This window comes from Lissotriton helveticus, chromosome 1_1, assembly GCF_964261635.1.
Source record: "Lissotriton helveticus chromosome 1_1, aLisHel1.1, whole genome shotgun sequence".
Taxonomy (NCBI): domain Eukaryota; kingdom Metazoa; phylum Chordata; class Amphibia; order Caudata; family Salamandridae; genus Lissotriton; species Lissotriton helveticus.
In genome coordinates this window covers 1,042,368,363-1,042,390,203 of record NC_136057.1, presented here as the reverse complement: position 1 = coordinate 1,042,390,203, position 21,841 = coordinate 1,042,368,363, and the positions used below count along the sequence as shown (strand labels likewise).

General features: G+C 43.6%; 1 protein-coding gene across 1 annotated transcript in view; it reads right to left on the bottom strand.

Moving 5' to 3' along the window:
• Window positions 1–21,841, bottom strand: part of NCAPH2 (non-SMC condensin II complex subunit H2) — a 391,747-nt gene that overhangs the window by 220,215 nt on the left and 149,691 nt on the right. The window contains exon 5 of the mRNA XM_078677885.1: window positions 17,583–17,664. Within this exon, the coding sequence (XP_078534011.1) occupies window positions 17,583–17,664 (82 nt within the window). The remainder of the gene's footprint in view (window positions 1–17,582; window positions 17,665–21,841) is intronic.

Here is a 21,841-nt window from a genome sequence, read left to right as displayed (position 1 = left end):
TCAGTAGTTTCTAGGTCCTGAAGAAAGCCTATTTGACCCCCCTGGGCAGACAAAGGCTGAAACATGTTGACCTTTTTATGGACTTTAAGCAGTGCGGAAGCCCCATAATGTTCCTTCCTACGCACGAAAATATTTTTTAACAAGCCTGACACCAGACCTAATAAAATTGCATTCTTTTTGGTTACTCGGGCCTTTTAGCAAGAACACTTTTCCTTATTCACTAATTCTTTTTTATCACTAAATCACTACTGTACTAATCAGTGGTTCACCTCCGGGTGGAGGAAGTACACAAATCAACCCTATGATTATGCTGTCACGTAGCTAGAAAGCGGAGAATCAAGATATACTGCCATTTGAGCCCAAGTACATGAATCAGGGTTTTTTATCGGTACAAGAACGAATAATAAAAAAACCTGGTTACTCAGGACAAGTGATCCTTCCCCACTTTGATATTTTTGATTATGAACAAGGAAGCTGGAGGGATCACAAATTCTTCCTTCTTCCTCTTTTGATTTAATCCAGGAACGCATCATAGTCACTACTGAGCACCTCCTATGTCCTTTTTTTAACCTCTTAAAAGCAGAGCCACTGGAAATATGCAATTGTGCGGTAATAATCATAATCTACAGATTTTAGCCAAAAAAAAAGAAATTCTAGCTCAAACAGATCAAAAAAGTTACTAAAATGTGTTTGTGTTACTGTGGAGTGGAAGGCCCTTTGCACAACTGGACTCCACACCTTTCCATGGCTTATTGCTAAGTTTGGAGGTTAAGCTGGTACAAACAATGTCCAGTCATAGAAAACCCAAGGTATTGGGTTTAGAGACCTAGTCCAAAAGGTGGCTCCTAACCAGTGTGGTCAGAAAAAAACCTGGAAGAAAGAAAAAAATGTATTCTTTCTTGAATCCCCTCACTCATCAGGGTTTCCCCACGGTGACATGGTTCATCTTTGGGCCCATCCCAGTCGTCTATGAACTGGTGCGTGCTACGACTTGCGGAGTTACGTAGGAGGACTTTTAAAGGAAGACTATGTGTGGTGCAGTTTGTGGTGGAGTGGTTGGAAAGTGATTAAAAATACCTTGCTAGTGGGCCTAAACAACTTTTATTCTTGCTCCTAGGTCGGTATGTCTAAAATGGGGGCGCACTGGAGAACCTAACTATAATGAGTAGGAACGCAGTGTATGATCAACATGTTTCGAGCTTCCCCTATTTCTTCTTCAGGACCACACAGGGACCAGCCCTGTGTTTGCCACTCCTAATATACCTAAATAGGAAATAAGAAAATAGTGAAGTAAAAAAAATAAAGTGAACGCTGCTACTAATAAAGCAAGCGTTGAGTCCGTCATACCCTTTGTGGCCGTTTTGACTCATCACAAAATAGCACAGAGGCTTAATGTGCCTGCTGTAAAAAAAAACGTGTTCCATACCGCTAAAAAAGTGTAATTGAACTATGAGTAGCGCTATAAAATATAAAATGAATGTCAGAGAAGGGCAATGGAGAGATGAGGGGCACTGTTGGAGGGTGGTAGTGAGGGAATTCATGGAGAAGCAGGTCTCAGGAACACACAAACAAAAACACCCCTGAGCGTGCACACACACTCGCACCAGCCACAGGAAAACACGGGTAAAAAACACAGCAGATCCTGCACACACACTCGCACCAGCCACGGGAACAGACGAGGCAAAAGCACACCGGAGCCTGCACACACACTGGCAAAACAACGTGAATACACCAGCAGTTCTGGCAGCCCAGTGTTGCATTGTGCAAACAACAAGCCACAATAAACACACATGCACTGCACAGACACAAAATCCAAGATACAAAGAGCACAAAACATGTTCAAAACAGCTGAAACACGCCACACAGCCAGCAACACAGCCTCGCACCACCTCTAACTGCGAAGGATGTTGCTGAGCTAAGGGGCAGGCCTGCAAGAAGTGGTAAACTCCCAACCACCACCACCCAACCATCAACACCCCCACACCTGAGATCCAGCCATGTCCTCACCATCACCAAAACTACAGCCGGACTAGCACACAGACAAATCCAAAAGACTAGAACCCTCGGATCTGTTTGGAAAGGCGCTCCAGGTAGCCAGCGCTACGAGGCCCTTCTCTTGGTAGTCTATGCGCTACACAAGGTGAAGTTGTTACTTACTATACATGACTGGATACAGGTAGCACAGGTATAGAATACAGCCGCCGCCTCTATAAGCACTCACTTAGTAAGAGGGGGGTCCTTTACAAGCATGCAGCATTGTACCTAACCTTGGTTTTTACATCAACAACACTTTGCAAAAATAGGCTACAATAATATTCAATATTAAATGTCAACCTACAAGTCCAAGAATGCAACAAACTGTTGACCAAAGAGTCATGACTGGCTAAGGCATACCGTGGCAAGGGGCCCCTATGAAGTCCTCTCACACTACAACCCGGGCTTCTCACGAGGCCTTCGATGCTTGTAGGAATCTCCTGTACCGGTACAATTCAACAGGTGCAGATACCAGACGGGCCACTGTCCGTTAATATGTACGAGGGTGCATCCCACCCCTCTCACATACACTCTTCGAGGTCTCGAGTTGATCCCTTGTCAGGGAGGAGCACCCCACACGCTCCTGTTGCATTACTCAATTTTGTGACACTAAGTCATTGCTTTTCATCAATATAAAAACAAAGTACTAAAAGTCCCAGAATGCGAAGGGAAAAAAGCAAACGAGCAAACCCACCCTCAGGGACAAGCAACAACCCACAAGCGCTGCAGAACCTTTGGAAGATGGAAGCCCTCGCAGCACGTGGCGCAGTTAAGCAATCAGCCAGGGCAGGAGGTGCTTTTAATCCACCTGGTACTTCCCCTGCGGGCAGGAGACCCTGGAAGATCCAGAGAGGGGAGAGAGAACCCGACCACAGATGGATGGAGAGAAGGAGAGAAAAAGAATGGATGGAAAGAAATTGAGCGAGGAGACAAAGTGTGCTGGGTTGGATTTAGCATTTTCCCCCAGGGCTGCTTCGGTTCCCCAGTCTGGCCCTGCAATCTCCGAGTTGCAAAACCTCCCTTTGTAAAAATAAATACCTCCGACAATACACAAAGCTGAGGTTTGTTTTGTGGCAAGTGCGAGTTGCTTCTCTTGTCTTTACATTCTAGAACGTGTAAACTTTAGTTTATAATTTGGAATACAAAACGGAAATACCTCGAATCTACAGGCAAAATATTTAGTCCGAGTTAACCAATCACGTCTGAGGTGGGCCGACCCAAAATGTCAGACAGAGGAAGAGAGAAATAAAATCCATGTACAGACCCTCAAGGTCTCCCCTGTCCAGAAAAAGTAATTCATTATAAGAATGTTGTTCTCCTTTCTAAACTGAACTCTCTAATCCACCCCTCCCCCCCTTCACTCCGTCCACCACAGCCCTCGTTATTACAGTTGTCCAAAGTTCACACAACACCATGTTTTCCTGCCCCGGGCGTTCATTTAACAAATTTGTGCATTATGAGAGTTTTGCTCAAGGTACATCGAATTCCACCAACACATCTAATAGCTAAATAACCATGATTTATAAAAGAAAGCACAGATGGCATGATCAGACAACCCTAGCCATTAAAAGTCTGCGACTGTAAGTAGTCCAAAGTATAGGTGGAAAAAATACAAGTTAGGAACAATTCCTACATACTGTGTGACAGCGGGATACCTCTGGGTGCAAGGGTGGTGTGTGTGCTTCATACAACAGGAAACCTCTGGGTGCAGGGTGGTGTGTGTACTGCATACAACGGGACACCTCTGGGTGCAGGGTGGTCTGTGCTTGCCACAGCGGGACAGATATGGATGCAGGGTGGGTGTACTTGTTACTAATGCTTAGGTTTATCTGTAACCAGGGTCACTGGACTATGCAATCCTGCACTCGCAGTGTTTTCAGCATAATTACAGATTTAATAAATAATCTGCTATTATGTCATTTGCAGATTTAATAAAACGTTTCTAGCTGAAACTGAATTAAAAACATACATAAATAAAAAAACACAAACACACACCACACACTCATGAATGCCCTTTGCAAAAATGCTATCTTGCGCCCTTTTTAGCAGCCTTTCCCTGTATATTAAGGTGTTAACTGCTGCTAACTAGGGGGACATTTTTTGTCCGAAGGTAGAAGCCAAAAGCTCTGGTGCATATAGAAACAAATTAACCCCCTTTACAGATGCTGAATGCATCAAAAAATAGTTGCCCCAGTTAGTAACCCTTTACTTGTAGAAACGTTGATGAAGTGAAACCTTTGCTCAGACAGCTTTAACCCCTTCGCTGCGGCCGCGATTTTCCCGCTGAGCGGTAAACAAAAGAACAGGGCGGTGCCGTGACAAACCCCAGCCGTCATCCGCACACGCCCACCGCGGGGCGTGACGGCTGGGGTTCATCACCAGCATGGGAGGGTTAAATCTGTGTCAAAATGACAAAATAGTGAAATTATACTGCCACACAGCATTCCAGTGCATAATTTACCTTTTATTTCTGCATAGGTCAGTCAACACGCCACATCATTTGGGCCTCCATTGCCACATAATTTCAGTGGTCCAGCCATATAGTTCTAAGGCAGCATGTCGGAGCGTTGCCACCTTCCTCTCTGTTGTCAATACACGATTCTAGTTGTGAACTTTACCCTTGCAAATCCTAGGTAACAGGTGGGCTAATTGAACTGATGTCAAACAAGACTACGTTTCCCAGAATGCAGTGACCTCAAAATCAGAGTCCTAGAAACATTGTGCCCTGACACTGTGGATACACGTGGCAACCGTTCCCGAATTCTGGGATTTCCCTTTCAGAACCCAATATAATTTGTTTGAAGTGAAACTACAACTCAAAGAAAGCACCACACCTGGGCTACGGGCTTAAAAAAGTCAGCCAAGAGGCCTCCCGCGTTCTACCCCCGAGCAAGGTGAGGTTGTGCCAGTACACACTGTCTCATAAATCTCGGGGTGGCGTGTGTGCCACACGTGGTCTTGAGTACATAAAACTTTGCTCTCGGCCCAGACAGTACCAAGAGGGTACAGAAGGAGAGAGTGAAAGCTGTGACTTACCTCCCGCTCCTCCTGCCTCTCTCTGGCGGCCAAGCACCTTCTTCTATTTAACGCTCACAAAACCAACCCGGCACCCACCTCCTACATGCAAACAAGCTCTCGGCATTGCGCAAAGGCAGCCGCTTATTTATAATTGCATCACGTTTTTACTTTAAGTGAAAGTGCGATGCAAAAATAAACACGCGGCTGCCTTCATGGGACGTGAACGGCTCTTTACAGGGCAGATAGAAGATGTGCACGCAGGGACTGGCTTTACTGGTGGTGATGAAAAAGTCCCCAGAGTGTCACGCCGCCAGTAAAGCATCCAATCCCCGCATGCATATCTTCTGTCTCTTCGGTCTCCCCGCGTGCACGCTTTGGAATCGTATCGATTCCAAAAGGCCCTCGCCATGGCGAGAGCAGCGCATGCGCGCTGCTAACACCAGGCGAGACCTAAAAATATGGAAACATTTTGGCAGCTCGTCAAATGGGGAAGTGGTGATTCCATCCAAACACCAGTCAACCATGTAGCCCCTGAGCTGTGGGCCTCACATTAGGAGGCCCAGTTTGCTGCCACTTTTAATAGTAAAGAACAATTCCAGCTCCCAATCCCAGAAACCACACTGCATTTTGATAGTTCAGAGGTTGAATCCGTACTTAAATCAATCCCAAGAGGTAAGGCCCCAGGTTGGGACTGTATACCGGCTGATCTGTTTGTGCGTGATAAAGGAAACTGGGTAACCTATGTTTGGATACTTGCCAGTGCAATAGCCAGTGGCGCCCCCATTCCTGATGCATGGAGAGGTGCAGAAATCCTCCCGATATACAAAAAGGGGGATTGTTCCCTACCAGGCAACTACAGGCCGATAAGCCTCATAGACTCTATCCAAAAGAATGTTGACAGGTTAGTGTTGTGCAGAGTCCAGTCCTAAATAGCAGAGAATGACATCTGACAACGCTCCAAGCAGGGTTTCGCCCACACACTGGGACCATAGACCAGGTTTTTAGGTTTATGTTAATCTATTGGCGGGTTGTCATCATTGGAGGGGGTACAATTTTTGCTGCTTTTATTGATCTTAAATCTGCTTTTGATTTGGTCCCTCGCAACAAAATGTAGAGTGCTTTTCTTCGGATATGGGGATGCCATTGGAAATACTGTCAATCTTAGTGAAACTTCATGATGCTAATTATGCACATGTTCGCTGGGGCTTGCAGGGGAATGTCACAGACAGGTTCCCTGTTTTTAAGGGTGTACATCAAGGGTGCGTATTGGTACCTACCCAATTCTTTCTATTTACTAATAGGGTTGTTCAATACTTTTCTACCCACCCAACAGATGCCCCACATTCGCCGGCATGAAGATACCCTTGCTCATGTTCGCAGACAATACCTTGATAATTTCAAAGACACAAAAGGGGTTGCAGTCTGCCCTGACTAGATTTGAGGAGTTCTGCTGCAATCATGAGCTTGTGGTCAATGTGGAGAAGACCAAGTTTATGGTCCTCCACAAACAAAAAGCCATTAAAGGGAGAGTCTTCATTAACAACATACTTTTAGACGAGACTGATGTTTTTACATATTGGGGATAACTTTGAGTAGGAAATTACAGTGGAAGCCACAGATTGATATACTGGCTCTAAAACCCAGTTAGTTGGCGTACTTACAAAAGAGCTAAGGCTTTCACAGACTAAGCCAATAAGCCCCTCTATATAATTCCAAGATCAGTACCTCTATTCTATATGGTGCTGAACTTTGGAGTTTTGACGATTTATCACCCTGGACTACAGCTCAAAACAAATTTGTGAGAGCTATAACAGGCCTCCCGCAGTCAACACCGCTTAAGCCCCTTTACTCAGATTTGGGCTGCCATACTTTAGAGGATACAGCACGCTACAGACCGTTAGCATTCTGGAGAAGGCTATGGTCAACACCCGAGTTGTCTGCTTATGCCGAGGCGTTATCTGATGTTCGGGGGCAGACCGTTCATGTAAGATCGCCTGGTTATGCAAGATAAAAAGTTTATTTACCAATATGGGGTTGAGCAATTTGTGGGAAGATCCAGCAAGTGGCATATTCTCCTCGAAAAAAGATTTCAAGGCAGCGTATTGGAACATGGTTAAGACCAATGAGTTTGTATCTACTTTGGGGCATACTTTGTCCGGGGCATTCTAGAGTTTAAACAAGATACCGAGTTTGAATGTTATTGGGATTTTATCACTAAACCAAATGAAGTTGTTCCACCAATTTAGGGTGGGCTCCCTCCCAATAAAATAATTTACAAGTAGATGCCATTCCTTGATGGACGATATTGAAACGTTAGCATATATTTTATTTGTATGCCCAGCTTACAAGTTACCAAGAAATAAATAGGTGAAACCATTATGCTGGAATCTGGGCACAAGGTCCGGCAACGAGGCGCTAAGGATCTTGAAGACCAACACACATGAGCCTATAATAATTGCTGTAGCTACATTTTTGAGCTGGATGTGGGGCATCCAAGTCACTACGATGAGGGTATTCTAATTCTGGTGGGTCCCAACTCAGTGGATTGGCATTGTAAGTTCACTTCCAGCATGGGTGGTTGGCATTGATACCCAAACCAGGCGTATGTCTTGTTTTTTGCATCAAAGAGGGGAGTAAATAGCATCTGCTAATAGTTGTGTAAATATTTGTACATTGTGTATTATTGCTTATGCATTTTACCTACACCTTTTCTATTAACTATGTTTTTAATAGGATGTATTTTTATACCTTATGAATTCCCTCAGTCACTTTTTGTATTATGTCTTTAATGATTAGACCAATCGAAATAAAGACTATATTGACTTGACTTGATTACTGCTACACCATTGCAGGTCAGTAGTTGCACTTTAGATATATGTGCAGCAAGGTTTTTCCCCCACCCAATCACGCATGTCTCAGGGAGTTTTGGAAATACTCTTAGCCATCAGAAAATGCAACAGAATATTCCAAAAATAACTGAGGATCTTAAATAGTTTACAGTTTAGAATTCAGACTTCACAGTGAGTTTTAGAACTCTGTCTTTTCAATACCGGATTGCCTTTCCAGACAGCCCTAGTAGTGGATTTTAGGCCCTTGATCTTAGAATAGCGGAAGGATATAATTCAGCATGTGTAAATAGGATCTGTTCTTCCATCTTCCGAGTCATTTATAGGTAAACATTACAATGTGAAGTTATCCTTTTAGCTTCTAATATGGTAAGCAAGGTTATGGGCAACAGCAAGGCCTCCATGCACATTAAAAATGGGTAGAAGCCTCCTCAGAAATATCCAACATTCATTACATTAACGTTAACTCTTAGGCCGGGGAAACATAACCCAAAATTCAGTGCAAGTAAATATACAAAAACTCACTCTTTTGGAAACAATCAACAGGAAAATAGAATACAAAACGGACGGCCCTTAAACGTCTTTTTCTTTCAAAACTAAACACAGAGCCATCAAAATTCCCTGGAGCCCTATTCAAATTAATATAAGATATTAAAACTAAAATCAATATACTATATTACTAAAAGTCCACAATTTCTTGTGGACACCCTGAAACCACTGAGAGGCATCCAACTATGAGCCAGTCCTCCTAAATGCTCACCAGCATACTACCGTGACTTGTCAAAAATCATGTAAAGCCTCAATCCTAGAAGCCGCTTCATGATCCCTCTAACCCTTACCAACAGTTAGTCTTTATTGTCCATCCTAATTAATACATAGCACCAAAACACAAAATAGACCCTAGCAGCACGTTCATTTGAAGACTCTTTCATAATTGGTGTACGAATTCTCAAAAAACTCAACTCGAGGCATGATTTCCTTTTTCCTTTGCCAGAAAAGCCTTATAAAATGTGTAGTCAGTCAGCTCAAACTATTAGGTTGAATAGCAGAAACTCTTGGGCCCCTACCAATCATGAGTATGCATGGGCTGGCTGGGAAGCTCGGTCTTATATGATATATCAAAATGAGATCTATCGTGCAAAGAGTCCAGAGTCCAGGGGTTCTCTTAGAAGTGGACAGAGGCTTGCTTTGGCAATCTTAAGGTGCGCTTCTAGGGGGTAGTGTGGTCGAGCAGCCATACGCTAATCACAGAGGAGTGAAAGACATCTGAAATTGCACAAACTGGTCAATAAATGACACATACGACTCAATATGGAGACCCACACCAATTTATAAAAATAACACATCTTTATATATGTTTAAGCACCATAAGCAATTTGTTCTGGTAAGTACGTTTTTAAATAGGAATTCTTTTCAGTTCAACAAGTTGACACTATGTGTAAATGTTTAGAAGTGGAAATGTTATCCTATTGGAGGAAAAGTCAATGTGGCATTCAGGCACAGTACAGCGACATACAGCACCAATTTCCAGGCAAGGTGAGTGGTGGGCAAGGTCCAAGGCAGCAGAACACCACCAGCGGCAGTAGAGTGGCTGGGTGCAGAGGTGCAAAACAGCTCTGGGTACCCAGTGTTACTCTAAGGGGATCGGTATTCGCTTAAAAAGGCTGCAGGCTCGAACTGGGAGGCCAGTAAGGCTGAACCAACAGTGGGGCTCAGGCCGCACGATGTTTGGGGACTTAGGGACACCTTTGGTCTTCTCCACAGCCCAGGTGTGATGGGTGCAGAAGTGTTTTTAGGCGTCGGGTTTTTCTTACTGGGATCAGTCGTGGTAGAGCGCACCTACTAGCAGAAGCGGCAGGCGATGTCAGGGAGCTCACTCGGGGCAAAACCACGGTGGACTCGGTCTCTCGAGGGCTGGGGGACCACAATGACACTGTTGGCCCACTTCAACTCAGGCTTGGAGCGAAAAGTGCAGTGGTGTCTTCAGGCGTTGGGTTTCTGTCGGCAGGTTGCAGGGTAGCAGGTCTACTACTTCTCAGGAGGTCTTGAATCCTGGGTAAAATACTGGCAGGTCTCCTGGGCTTTAGAGACTCAGTAGCTGCAGGACAAGTGGACTTTTGGCACAATTGTCGAAGTCAGCAGGCAGGGTTGGCCACCTCAGTTGCAGAGTATTTCGTACTCGCAGGATGAGTCTTTTTTTCGTCTTTCAGGTCCGCAGGATCTGATTTTCTGGTGCTCCCCTAAATACTGAATTTAAGGGCGTTTGGAGGAGTGTAGGGTGGTAGCTAATGGGCTACTGATCTGTGGGGTCACTAGGCCCCCTATATGACCACTTCCTGTGGGAAGTGGGCATAATCCTGTCCCAGAGAGCCAAAGTGTGCCAACACAAAATTAGCTACTTCCGAAAAGTCACACCCTCATCAGGTTAGGCCACCTTAGGGGTGATACTAGCATGGGGGTAGGCACACCGACATGACTAGCTAATTTCCCGCATGTGCAGGTGCTAAAGGGCTCCGGACAAACGGGGTTGAAGAGGGAAGGGGGGAAGGGAGGGGGGGGGTTAGGGAGTAAGTCCGCCTCCTCTAATTGGAGGAGAGCCAGATTCGCATAACAAGGGAGGGACCTTCTGTGAAGGGTGCCATCCTAGAAATACTAATCAGTAAGTCACATGTTGGTGGTGGTGGAGGGTGGGTGGGGGGGGGAGGGGGTGGAGACGGGGGGTTGGGAGGACACCTTACCGTGCAGGCTCTGACCTCCTGATAGCGAAGCCCCTCATCCTGGAAGGTCAGAAATTTGTCTCAGTGGCAGGTTGGCAGAGATCAGTCAGCCAATACACCAGAGTCTGGTATGTTTTCTCTATGGTGCCTTCTGTGTGCATGTATTCACAAATACACCATTGGAATCTGGGTGGGTTTGTGAATACGTGGTGTTTGATACCAAAATCCCTATTTTTCAGTGAAGCCATCATATAGGTGGCGAAACTTTTTTCACCAGTGTCCAGCAAAGGTTCTGAAATGTCTTTTCTGTTCACCTGCACTGGAAGTAATGGAACTGACCACCACAGGGGCATATCTGCTCATGCAAGCTTGTCCTCACATGTACCACAAGGCACCCTTCTTAGGACTGTAAGGCCTGCTGGAGGGGTGACTTACGAATGCTACATGCAATTCTAGGGAACATGGCACACAGGTATGTGTCCGGTCATGTTTTCACTTTTGTCTGCAACAAAATACGCAGCCTGTGAGAGTTTGGTGAGGGGTCCCTTAAGGTGGAACAATTTGTGCTGCAGCCCTTAGGGAACCTCTCTAATACCTCAGGCCCTAGGTACAGGGGTCCCATTTACTAGGGATTTACGCAGAGTGCTAAAGGTATGGCCAATTGGGGGAACAATTGTACAGTTTTGGGAAAGAGGTCTAGCACTAGGGACCCAGTTAGCAGAAACAAAGTGCACTTCCAGTCGAAATCAAATATATCAGGCAAAAAGTAGGGGTGACCATGTCAAAAAGGAGTACTTTCCTGCAGGCTACACAATTAAAACAACCCCCTCAAGACAGTTGGATGATGCTTTACGCTTACTCGTTGATAGAGGTTTCTACCTTCATACCCTTTTGAAGCACTTTGTTACTTTCAGCATGATAGATCACAGAAGGCTAATTCAGAATTCGAGCCATAGAGTCCGGTGGATCCAGAACATCTGCCAAAAAGCACCAGATGTATTGTTCAACCTACTTGGAGTGCATGGAGGCATTATACATTCTAAAAATGGTGAAAGGGAACACTGCACTGTTTGAAAGATACCTTAATCCTCCAAACTGTAGATCAGGCAAATGATATTGCCCAAACGGTCTTTCATAGCAAAGTTTTTAACTAGTTTCCTTTCTCCATGAACAGTTAGGGACCTGCAAGATTTCAGGAAGTTTGCTTGGGACTCAATTCTGGCTTGTCAACAGGTTGTCAGGAAACACAATCCAGGGATCATCGTCCCTGTGGTGTACAAAGATAGCAAAATGGTTGCAAGGATTGTTTCTGGTCTCCGCTTGTCTTGGAACAGACTTTGGCATCAAAAGATAGCTATAGGAAATTAGGTTAATTATTTGGGGAGATTTTTGTTTGTTATGTAAATAGAATATTCCCTTGACCAATGTATGCCCCGACCTCGAATTCTGGATTTGAGGCCTCAGTTGTGTCTTAAAGGTCAATTATCACAAGGAGTGAGATACAGGTTTACCATCACACAACCTCCAAACAATTCACTGAAAGACCACAAAAAGGTGTGATGGTAGTGACTGTATAGCCAAATTAAGGTTCACATTCAATCAGTGATATGAGTCTTATGCACCTAGTTGCTTTTGCTCTTTAGGGCCCAACCAACATGGACGTACCAGTAAAGACAAAATGAGGAAGCCTAACCCACTTATTGTGGCATGCTTCATCTTCAGCAACCTCATCCCGTGGTAAGATAGTATTAACAGGGCAGACTCAACCTCTGTGAGAAGGAGCGAGGCAGTTTAAATATCCAGACCAAAACGTTTCAGAGGATTCTTCCCATCCAGGTGTTTGAAAAGGACGTGGAGGCAGGGAAAGCTTTGGAAGGGTAGCTAACACTCCGGAAGGAGACAGAGGCAAGGACTACCCCTTCATTCATCTGAAGGTTGGAGGTAAGGCTGGGCCTGGTTTATTGTCATTTCAAGATGGAAGGGCTACACCTACTCAGATACACCCTGCTACCAAACAACAGGATGGTAAGGCTGGATCTGAAGGATGGTTATTTTCACTATTCCGATTTTTCAGCCCCACAGGATATTCTTCCAATTCAGATGTGGTTGTGAGGTGTATGAATTTGTGGCACTACCTTTCGGGCTCTCTTCTGCTTCTTGAGGCTTCACCAAGGTGATGACATTCGTAGTTGAACTGCTAGGAACAAAAAGTGTCATACTATCTAGCTGATGACTCAGGATGGTGTATGCTTTTAGCACGATCTGCATATAGCAACATACCTACTACAAGAACTAGGGTTTCCTAGAACCAATCGGATATCGAACATTGAACCCCTGCTATCAATGTTTTTGGTATTAGTCATCAATTCCGTAGAGCAGATGCTAAAATCTTTTTTTAAAGAAGACGGCCCTCATCTAATAGGATCGAAGGCGGATTCTGTCAAAGGAACATGTATACTTGCGATACCTAGCAAGAGTAGCTGGGATTTTGGCATCATCAGTTCAAGCAATTTTTCGGGGGCCCCTGCATAATCGCGCCCTGCAGAGACTGAAGAGGTATATAAAACAGTGATGGGTGGAATGCTTGAATTAATCTCAGCCACTGGTAAACACTTCGGGTCGTATCCCAATCCATCTGTATTTTGCACACCATGCCACCTCGGTTTGGACCCAGCTATATGCAAATCAGTCCTAACCCTTCTCCAATAGGAACAGTGCAGCCGGAATTGCCAAGCAAAGTTCTCGCTGAACACAAGCAACCCAGGACTGGTTTCGCCCTCATTGTAGCCGGTATAGCTTGGTTCCAGTGACAGTCTGCAGGGTGCCCACGTCTGGACTGGACATACCCATCCCACTTGGGGCGAAACAATAAGGATACAAAACAGTGATGGATGGAATGCTTGAATTAATCTCAGCCATTTGTAATCACTTGGGGCCACATACCAATCCATTTTGCACACTAGGCCACCTCAGTTTGAACCCAGCTATATGCGAATCTGTCTTGACCCTGTACCAATAGGAACAGTCCAGCCCGAACTGCAGAGCCAGGTCCTCCCTGAACTGGAACCAAACTGAGGCGTAATGGTGAGTGAAATATGATGGATTGGGATGAGGACCCAAGCGATTTCCAGTGGCAGAGATTAATTCAAGCATTCCATCCATCTTGTTTTTGCATTTGACACCCTAAGTGCACCGTGTATGGCCAGACGGTCCTTCGCTCAAAGTGCCATGGAACCAAGCATCACCTGGCTGAAGAGCCCTTAACATGGGCGATACTGGTCCATGGATGTTTGTGTTCAGGGAGGACCTGGCCTGGAATCTTGGGCTGATTATTCCCATGAGGCACAGGGTCAAGATTGATTTGCATATGGCTGGGTCCAAACTGACACGGTATGGTCGGTGAAAAATTATGGATTGGTATGCGCCCGAGCGTTTGCCAGTGGCTATTAGTTCAAGCATTCCATCCATCATCTTGTTTCTGCAGAGAATGAAGGCTGCTTGCTAAGGAAAGAGCTATCCTATGCTGCGCAAGTTCAACTTACAGCCGTAGCCAGGAGAGAGATCCAGCAGTGACTAGATCACATGGAGGCCTTGAATGACAAGTCCATTTTCAGGTCGGCCCAAATATGGTCAAAGAGTCGGGCGTCAGCCGTTCAGGTTGGGGTGCCCGATGTGGAAACATTACCACAGGAAGGCCGTGGTCAGAACAAGAAAGAATTGCATATCAACTGTCTGGAACTGTTTGCAGGATCCTTTGCAGTGATGCAGAGAAGTGTCTCACAAGATACATGGTAAAGGGCTTCAATCTTTTCAAAATGAACAAAGTATCAGCAGTCAGAAACATAAATCACCATGGAGAGACAAGATAGAGAATCCTGGAGTAACTGGCCAAGGATTTTTGACATCTGTCTGGACAAGAGAATATCGGTGACAACAAAGTATCGATTGGGGAAGTTCAATTTCAAAGCAGACTGGCACACCGGACACCCGAAGAACTTTAGTGCTTGGAATCTAGATGGGATTCCTTGTGACCATTTTCTTATTGATGAATTGTGGACCGCACCTTCAGTATTTCTTAAAGGGCCAGGCCCTCTTTTCTCTTTATTACCTAGCAATGATCATAAATAGAATACTGTGCAACTGCCCCACGAAAACCAATGATAATGTGGCTTTTATCATGTCACGTTTTAGTATTTATAAGAGCCGGGTTGCCGTTCAACGTCTGTCTCTCAAAACATTTTTATTGAATTTTCATCCGAAAATCATAGATATCCCATTAACATAGCTCATAGAAATCCAGTACTCTCGCTATGAAGTTTTACAGCTGTCTATGGGGCAAGCACATCATCTGGAAATGCATAAAAAGAGTTTGTCTTTAGGTGAGTCAATTAAGGTCACCTCAACAGTTTGAGGCCTCTCAATGGCTTTGGATAATTGTACTTAGCCATTGAGATGCCGATTGCTTGGAAAAACACTCCAACCTAGTGGAGGTCTTCGACTAGTACAGAATATTCACAGCAGTTAGGGAAGCATGAGACTGCTCACAGCAGATGGGCCATAATTCTAAGTGTATAAAGAGACAGTTTACCGTTATGACTATTTAGCCCCCCCCTTAAACTCACAGCACCGTATGTTCTTTAGCGATTTCTAGTTTAATTTTTTTGCGACTATGATATTTGTAATTCAAGCGAAGATCTTGATGTATTGTGGCATACCTGGGATGTTTAATGGTCTTTGGTGAATTGCTGCTTGCTGGTTATTGAACACCTCGAGGCACAAATCCTTTGGGCTCTTAGAACTTCCCTATCCATTCTATTAAATATTACTGGTGCTTTGTGCCACTGAAAATGTCATAATATTGCAGTTTAAAAAAATTAAAAATAAACTGGAGAGTGTCATACTGATCTTTGAGAAGAGTGCACATAAGATTGAACATGCTTTAACGAATAATAAATCTAAATGCCCACTGCTTTTGCACAGCACAAAGGAAAGGCAATTACTATACTTTGAGGGTAAAGAAAACTGCATCCTGCAAAGCGTTTTTATAACTGATCTTTCTAGGGATTGATAAGTATTCATGCCTAGAAAGTTTGGACCCTTACGAAGGTAAAGCTGGATGATTATATTACTGTTTCTTAAATCCATTAATATAATGATGATTTATGCCTTCCAACTGAAAACAAGGTTACAAACAAGTTATGTTGATTCATGTGAAAATCTGCCAATATTTTCAGTAAACTCTATAAACTTAATTTTACAATAAGGAGCATCTTCTTAAGTCTTGAAGGCACTGAATGAATTTAACTGAGTACACTCAAATGCTACAATAGCCAAAGACAAGCAAAATAAACAAAGAGATTCTTCATCTCATGCAAGAACAATTGGCAGAATCTAAGAAACAGAAATCACCACATTTGATGACTGTAACAAAGAAACAGTAATTTTACATCTTGTATCGAGTCAACTTGTTAGGAACATGAAACGGCGAGCAAAGCTGTATGTTCATGAACTCCCCCAGAGGACTAGTTGTGATGTTTTTCTGGAATGCAAATATTTTATTGCTAAGACAGAATTAAAACTACTATTCATAAAAATAAAATCAAAATTTACAGCAGGGGTGAATCAGGCTTCCTTGTCTTTATTCAATTTTACAAATATTTCCTGAAGTAAGTTTTTAAGAACCACTCTGAGCAGGAGAAGCAGCTTGCAAAGTCTGGATATCATTTTCAGTGTAATCCTTCGAAATGCTATGAAGGCCTACATGGTGTCTCATATGAATAGGTTTACTATTAATGCTATGGGGAAAAACTTTATTTTGATGCATTTTTAAACAAACTGCTTCAGGCAGCATGTAAATACAGTTGCTGATACAAAATCATTTGACTGGGTTTGAGATACCTGGCTATTACGGACTGTGGCTGTGTGAGAGCAGTGGATTGTCATAACAAAAACACGGTTCTGCTGGGGAGGAAAGCGGTGAAAAGATATCTACTGACAATCGGCTAATTCAAAACAAATTAAAGGACTCATCATGAATTTGATGCAGTACTTTGGCGCCATAGTAGATACAAATACAAAGGAATACTTTTAACCGGAGCTTTAAAGTTGGTGTATCCCCCCAAAAGACATTTTAAATCCAGACTAAAATCAGAGTATTACAGTGCGTGAAATCCAATTTTCAAAGCATAAAGGATGTGTAGGAATTAAGTGGTGAAGTTGGCTGGAGGAAGAAATTTTGAGCCACAGAGGACACAAAAACACATTTATACACCATCTGGAGTGTTACAAGCTGGAGATGTGATGTACTCTGGAGTTTAAAAAGGGAGGCTAAGAAATTATATTTCCCTCTTGCTACCATTCATGTCATCACCACATCAAAACTGAAGTGAGGACACTGAAAATGAAGGCTTCGCCTTGTCAGTCTTGATTGAAAAAAATCTATTTACTTTTTTTTTTGAAGTGGGAAAAAAGCACATATTTTCAGTTCTCTCATTAAATAAATCACAACCAGCAAGCTGATGCCTGTACATATTGGCAGCACAGGAGCACCACATTGGGAATTGATTGTGGTGAGTGCACTCTTTTATGAAATAAGTCTACTTAGCATACCAAAAATCTACTGAGAATGAAGTATAGAGTGTACATTTATCAGTTAAATAAATATGGAGATATACTGGTTGAAAGCTCATATTTCTTCCAACCAAAACTTAAGCCTTAATAACAGTAAGATAAGGAAACAATAAACGTGGATGAATACAGATGGACAGTTTTAACTCCTTAAAATGTTTCCTAAATGGGTCAAAGGTAGACTTATTAAAAACAGCGATTCCTATGAATACTAACTGCTTGTTTACAGATGTGTTTTACAGAGGTCCAAAAAACACCTTAGTACCATTGTAGATGCCACACTTCAGCTGCTACCAGTCAGTTTTGGGCCCAGCATTAAGTGTCTAAATCATCTACTCACCTCTTCCTGCTCCTGTCGATTGGCAAAGGTTGCATCCTGATCCTGCCCATCTACACCAACTGAGGCTGGATGCTTGTCCCTCCTGCAAAAGAGACAAGTCAGAGGACTGCATACTTTGGCATATTTAAAGTACAAAGTAACTAACATGTAGTCAGTCTGGCTACGACATGTAGGTAAGGTTTTCAGGGGGCATCTCTAAGATGCCCTCTGGTGCATTTTACAATAAATCCCACACTGGCATCAGTGCGGGTTTAATGTGCTGAGAAGTTTGATACCAAACTTGTCAGTCTTCAGTGTAGCCATTATGGTGCTGTGGAGTTCGTAATGACAACCTCCCAGTACCATATACTCTTAATGGCATCACTGCACTTATAGTGCCCAGGAATGGCCCTGGGTACTGTAGGGGCACAGGGCTCATGCACCTGTGCCCACACCACTGGCATAGGGCACCCAGCTAGAGGGGTGACTGAGGTATGCAAGGGCAGTGGATTTTGTGGGCATGGCACACAGGGATGTGTGCCATGTCGACTCTTTGTTTAGTTCTGTACTGAGACACTCAGCCTGCAAAGGCAGTGCGTGGGTGTCAGGCTACAGGGCCCCTAAGGGTGGCAGAATAAGTGCTTCAGCCCTTAGGGGTCTTCTCTGGGTACCTAGGGTACCATTTACTAGGAGCTGACAGGTGGCCAGAGAGGCCAATTGGGTTTTAGTTTCAACACAGTTTTAGGGAAAGAACACAGGCCCTGGGCACCTGGTTGGCAGGAGCCCAGGGCACACTCAGTCAAAGCACATCAGTAGTACAGCAAAAAGTGGGGGCATACCAATGTAAGAAAGATGGCAATTTCTCACACAGTGAAACACCCATGCTCTAAAAAGCATGAAGCTGATGTCAACAATGAAGCAGTTGGTGAAATTGTAAGGAAAAAAAAGCAACAGCGAACCTCACACCCAAGTGTACAATCTATCATTTCAAAAGATGGTTTATTTAGAGTGTTTGGCAGTGTTACGTTCTCAGTAAAACTGTGCAATTGGTGGACAATATAAATGTAAACACTGCGAAAGACTGAGTCCATGCACACCATCAGTATATGTTGGCCTTAGTCCTGGCTAGCTCCAAAACACAAGGAGATGATGGACGGAGTGCTGAAACTTTTCAGACACTCATCCCCAGTCACAGATCTGGGTTGAATCCATCATCGTTCTTTAGCTCACTTCGCCACCGCAATTCAGACACAGCTATATGCAAATCAGTCTTGACCTTATGCCTCATGGGAACAGTCCAGCCTGAACTGCCAAGCCAGGTCTTCCAGGACCGGAAAAAAGCTCACAGTGCACCATCTGTAACCCTAACCAAGCAAGGTAACCGGTGGTAAGCGCAACCTCAGAACATCACAACCATGACTCCTCAAGAAAATTGTGGAAACAGACCCAAAGCCCTTTCGTTTGGTAGCTCATGCATGCCCAAGGAGAGACACAAGAAATACTCGAATTGACGTTTCAACGTTTATTGAAGCAATAGAATTCTTATGTACAAGACGTGTGCTGCAATTATCAATAGAAGGAAACAAAACAAAGTCATCAACATCACGAGAATGGTAAAGAAAATTAACAATTCAACCATTGTGCTGTTACATAGATTATTTGCTTGCATATAAGTATAGTTATAGTTTTGCTACTACCATGCGCTCCCTATCCTAGTGTACCTAGGTTGTGTGTATCTGGCAGAACCCCTGTAGGGCAGGGGTTCCCAAACTGTTTCAACCCATGGCTCCCTTGACCTACTGGTCGCTGGCCGCGGCTCCCCATTATGGTACTTTATTTTGGGGGGGGGGGGGGGGATTGCAAGATCGGCCTCGGGAGTACTACCATTTTTCTCCCTGAAAATAATTGGGATGAAGCAGATGAAGGAATTATAATCATATATTGCCGGAAAGCATGGAAAAACGCCCATTACCCCAGAATTACGCTCAAAAAACGAAGACCACGCCCACAGGGAACTAGCATCTAGTCGTGTGCAGGTCCAGCCCTCATGGCAAAGAAATAGAAGCCAACAGTGTCCCATTCTGTGGCTTTTCAGATAGCCATCCAGAAATGAAAAGGAGGTTTATAGAGCGCGAACATTCATTCGAGGGTGACAATGCACTACACCTCCTCTTAAACGTGCCGTCTTCTCAAAGTCATGGAGTGTTCTAGATTTGTTTGTGTTGCCTGCATTTCTATGACGAAGCAAGTCAGAAGTATTTCTGTGGGAGAACCTGTACATCTAGAATTGCTGGAAGGAGGTAGTTGTGTACAGTTTAACATGCACAGATTTTACTGCAACCAAAGTAGCCATAGTCATTTTCTCTTTAGTCTGCCAAAGCCCTGAATAAATACATGCATTTATTCAACATCTGGCATATCGTCCATGTAATGCTGGTCACATTGTGAGGCTCATCAACGAAGCCCTGGGAATAATTTCTCCATCTTCAATCACATCAGTTTTAGGAATGCCAATATAAAGAATATGTGACTTCCAAGAAAGCCAGTGTTATGTGTATGGTACATACAGTTTGCCTTTTGGAGCTTTCTGTTCCCTCCAAATAAAGGCAAGTGTATTTAGAATTACTATAACTGAATTCCTATTACATGTATGATTGAAATTGTGAATTTGCGTGTCAATCATTTTTAAAGGCCTCGAGGCAGATTAACACACATATTGTAGTTTTCTTTTCTTTTAATATTTCTTTTAAATGTTAAAACCGTTTCCATTGTTTTTGTCTGCCCTAGTGGTTGTTGTCTGTTGTCCCAGTAAATAGAGCAGGTAGCTTTTGTCCCCACTGCAAGAAACAGATTTCTAGAAAAAGGTATTTTAGGTCCAGCAGCTGATTCAATAATCATGTCTGCTGTACATCGTTTTCAGCTGCTTGAATTCATAGCAGTCTGGGAGAAGCCCAGCTGATCTATGTGCTCAATTAGTTAGAAAGTGAGTGGTATCTAGTCTGTACGCACGACAATTGATGGGGCCTTGCATGTACTTCATTTTCTGCGTTTAGAAACCTTCACTGCAGAAGTTGCACACAGGAACTAGACAACTAAAGCAATGTGCAAATAGCGAGCCGCAAAAGATATCGGACCCCCCAACACAACTTTATCTTTTGCTTTGGGAAACAAATAGCACTGAACAAAAAGTTCTATTTTCTTTTCCAGTTTTCAAGAACAGCGATATTGTTTGTGTAGAATTAAAGGCTTCTTAGAAATTGTCAAACATGAAAATGTTCCCAGTATTAGTGGCAACACTCTTTAAACACTGTAAAAAGCCACTGTTTTGTATTCTCATGTGGTGGTTTCACAGGTTTTGCAGCCTGGGTAAAAGGCTTAGCTGGCTCCCTGTATCCTCAGATTTATCAGCTAACGCTGGTAACAGCTGTAGTAGGCCAGAGCAAAGCAAGATTAACAGTTGGCACCCTAATTAGCTACCGGTGGTTCCCAAACTCTGTGCACGTCGCCCCTGGCTGGTTTTGATGGCGCACCAGGGTGCGGCGGCGCACAGATTGGGAACCACTGCTGTAGGGTGATTTAACTCCCCAGTTACCTATGTTTAATCTGGGCACCATCCTTCTCAGGAGGTAAACAGGATTCAGTTGGGCTGAAAATCTGGCATGGGGTTATCTCAACAGTGTCAGCTAAATGCTCTTCTAATTCAACAAAGGAATTATGACTTTTATATAATAACCTTCACCCCTGTTGCAATGCTGACGTCCCAGTCACGCCGTCATTATTGATTCTATCCTGACAACGCTGTTGCTGAGTGAACAAGAACACCAACATTTTGCGCAGTGAACTTTAGCCTTTGTGCAGAATGATCAAGGTTCTGTTTATATGCCTACGAAGAAATGAATGTAAATATAAGCAAAAGTAATTTCAGATAATATTATCCATACAGTCACGCAGGCAGATGTGTGCCGAATGTTAACGTGCAAGAAAGATGTCAACTTTGAAACGTGACTAAATGATAGCTTGCGCACAACCTTATAAGTTAGATGCTTTTAGAGTAACCTTTTTTTTTTTAATTTTCAGGGTGCTCCTGGGGTGACGTTTCCATCCAGAGGACACGTCTAATGTAACTACTTAAGTTGTGCTTCCAATAACCCTTGGTTGCATCCCCCTATTGGCACTCTCCATCTGACCTTCAATGGGGTTCTTAAATAAATAAATCAGACATTACCTTCAGATTAAACAATTCTGAGGGAAACCCAATTAACATCATAGTGAAATATATA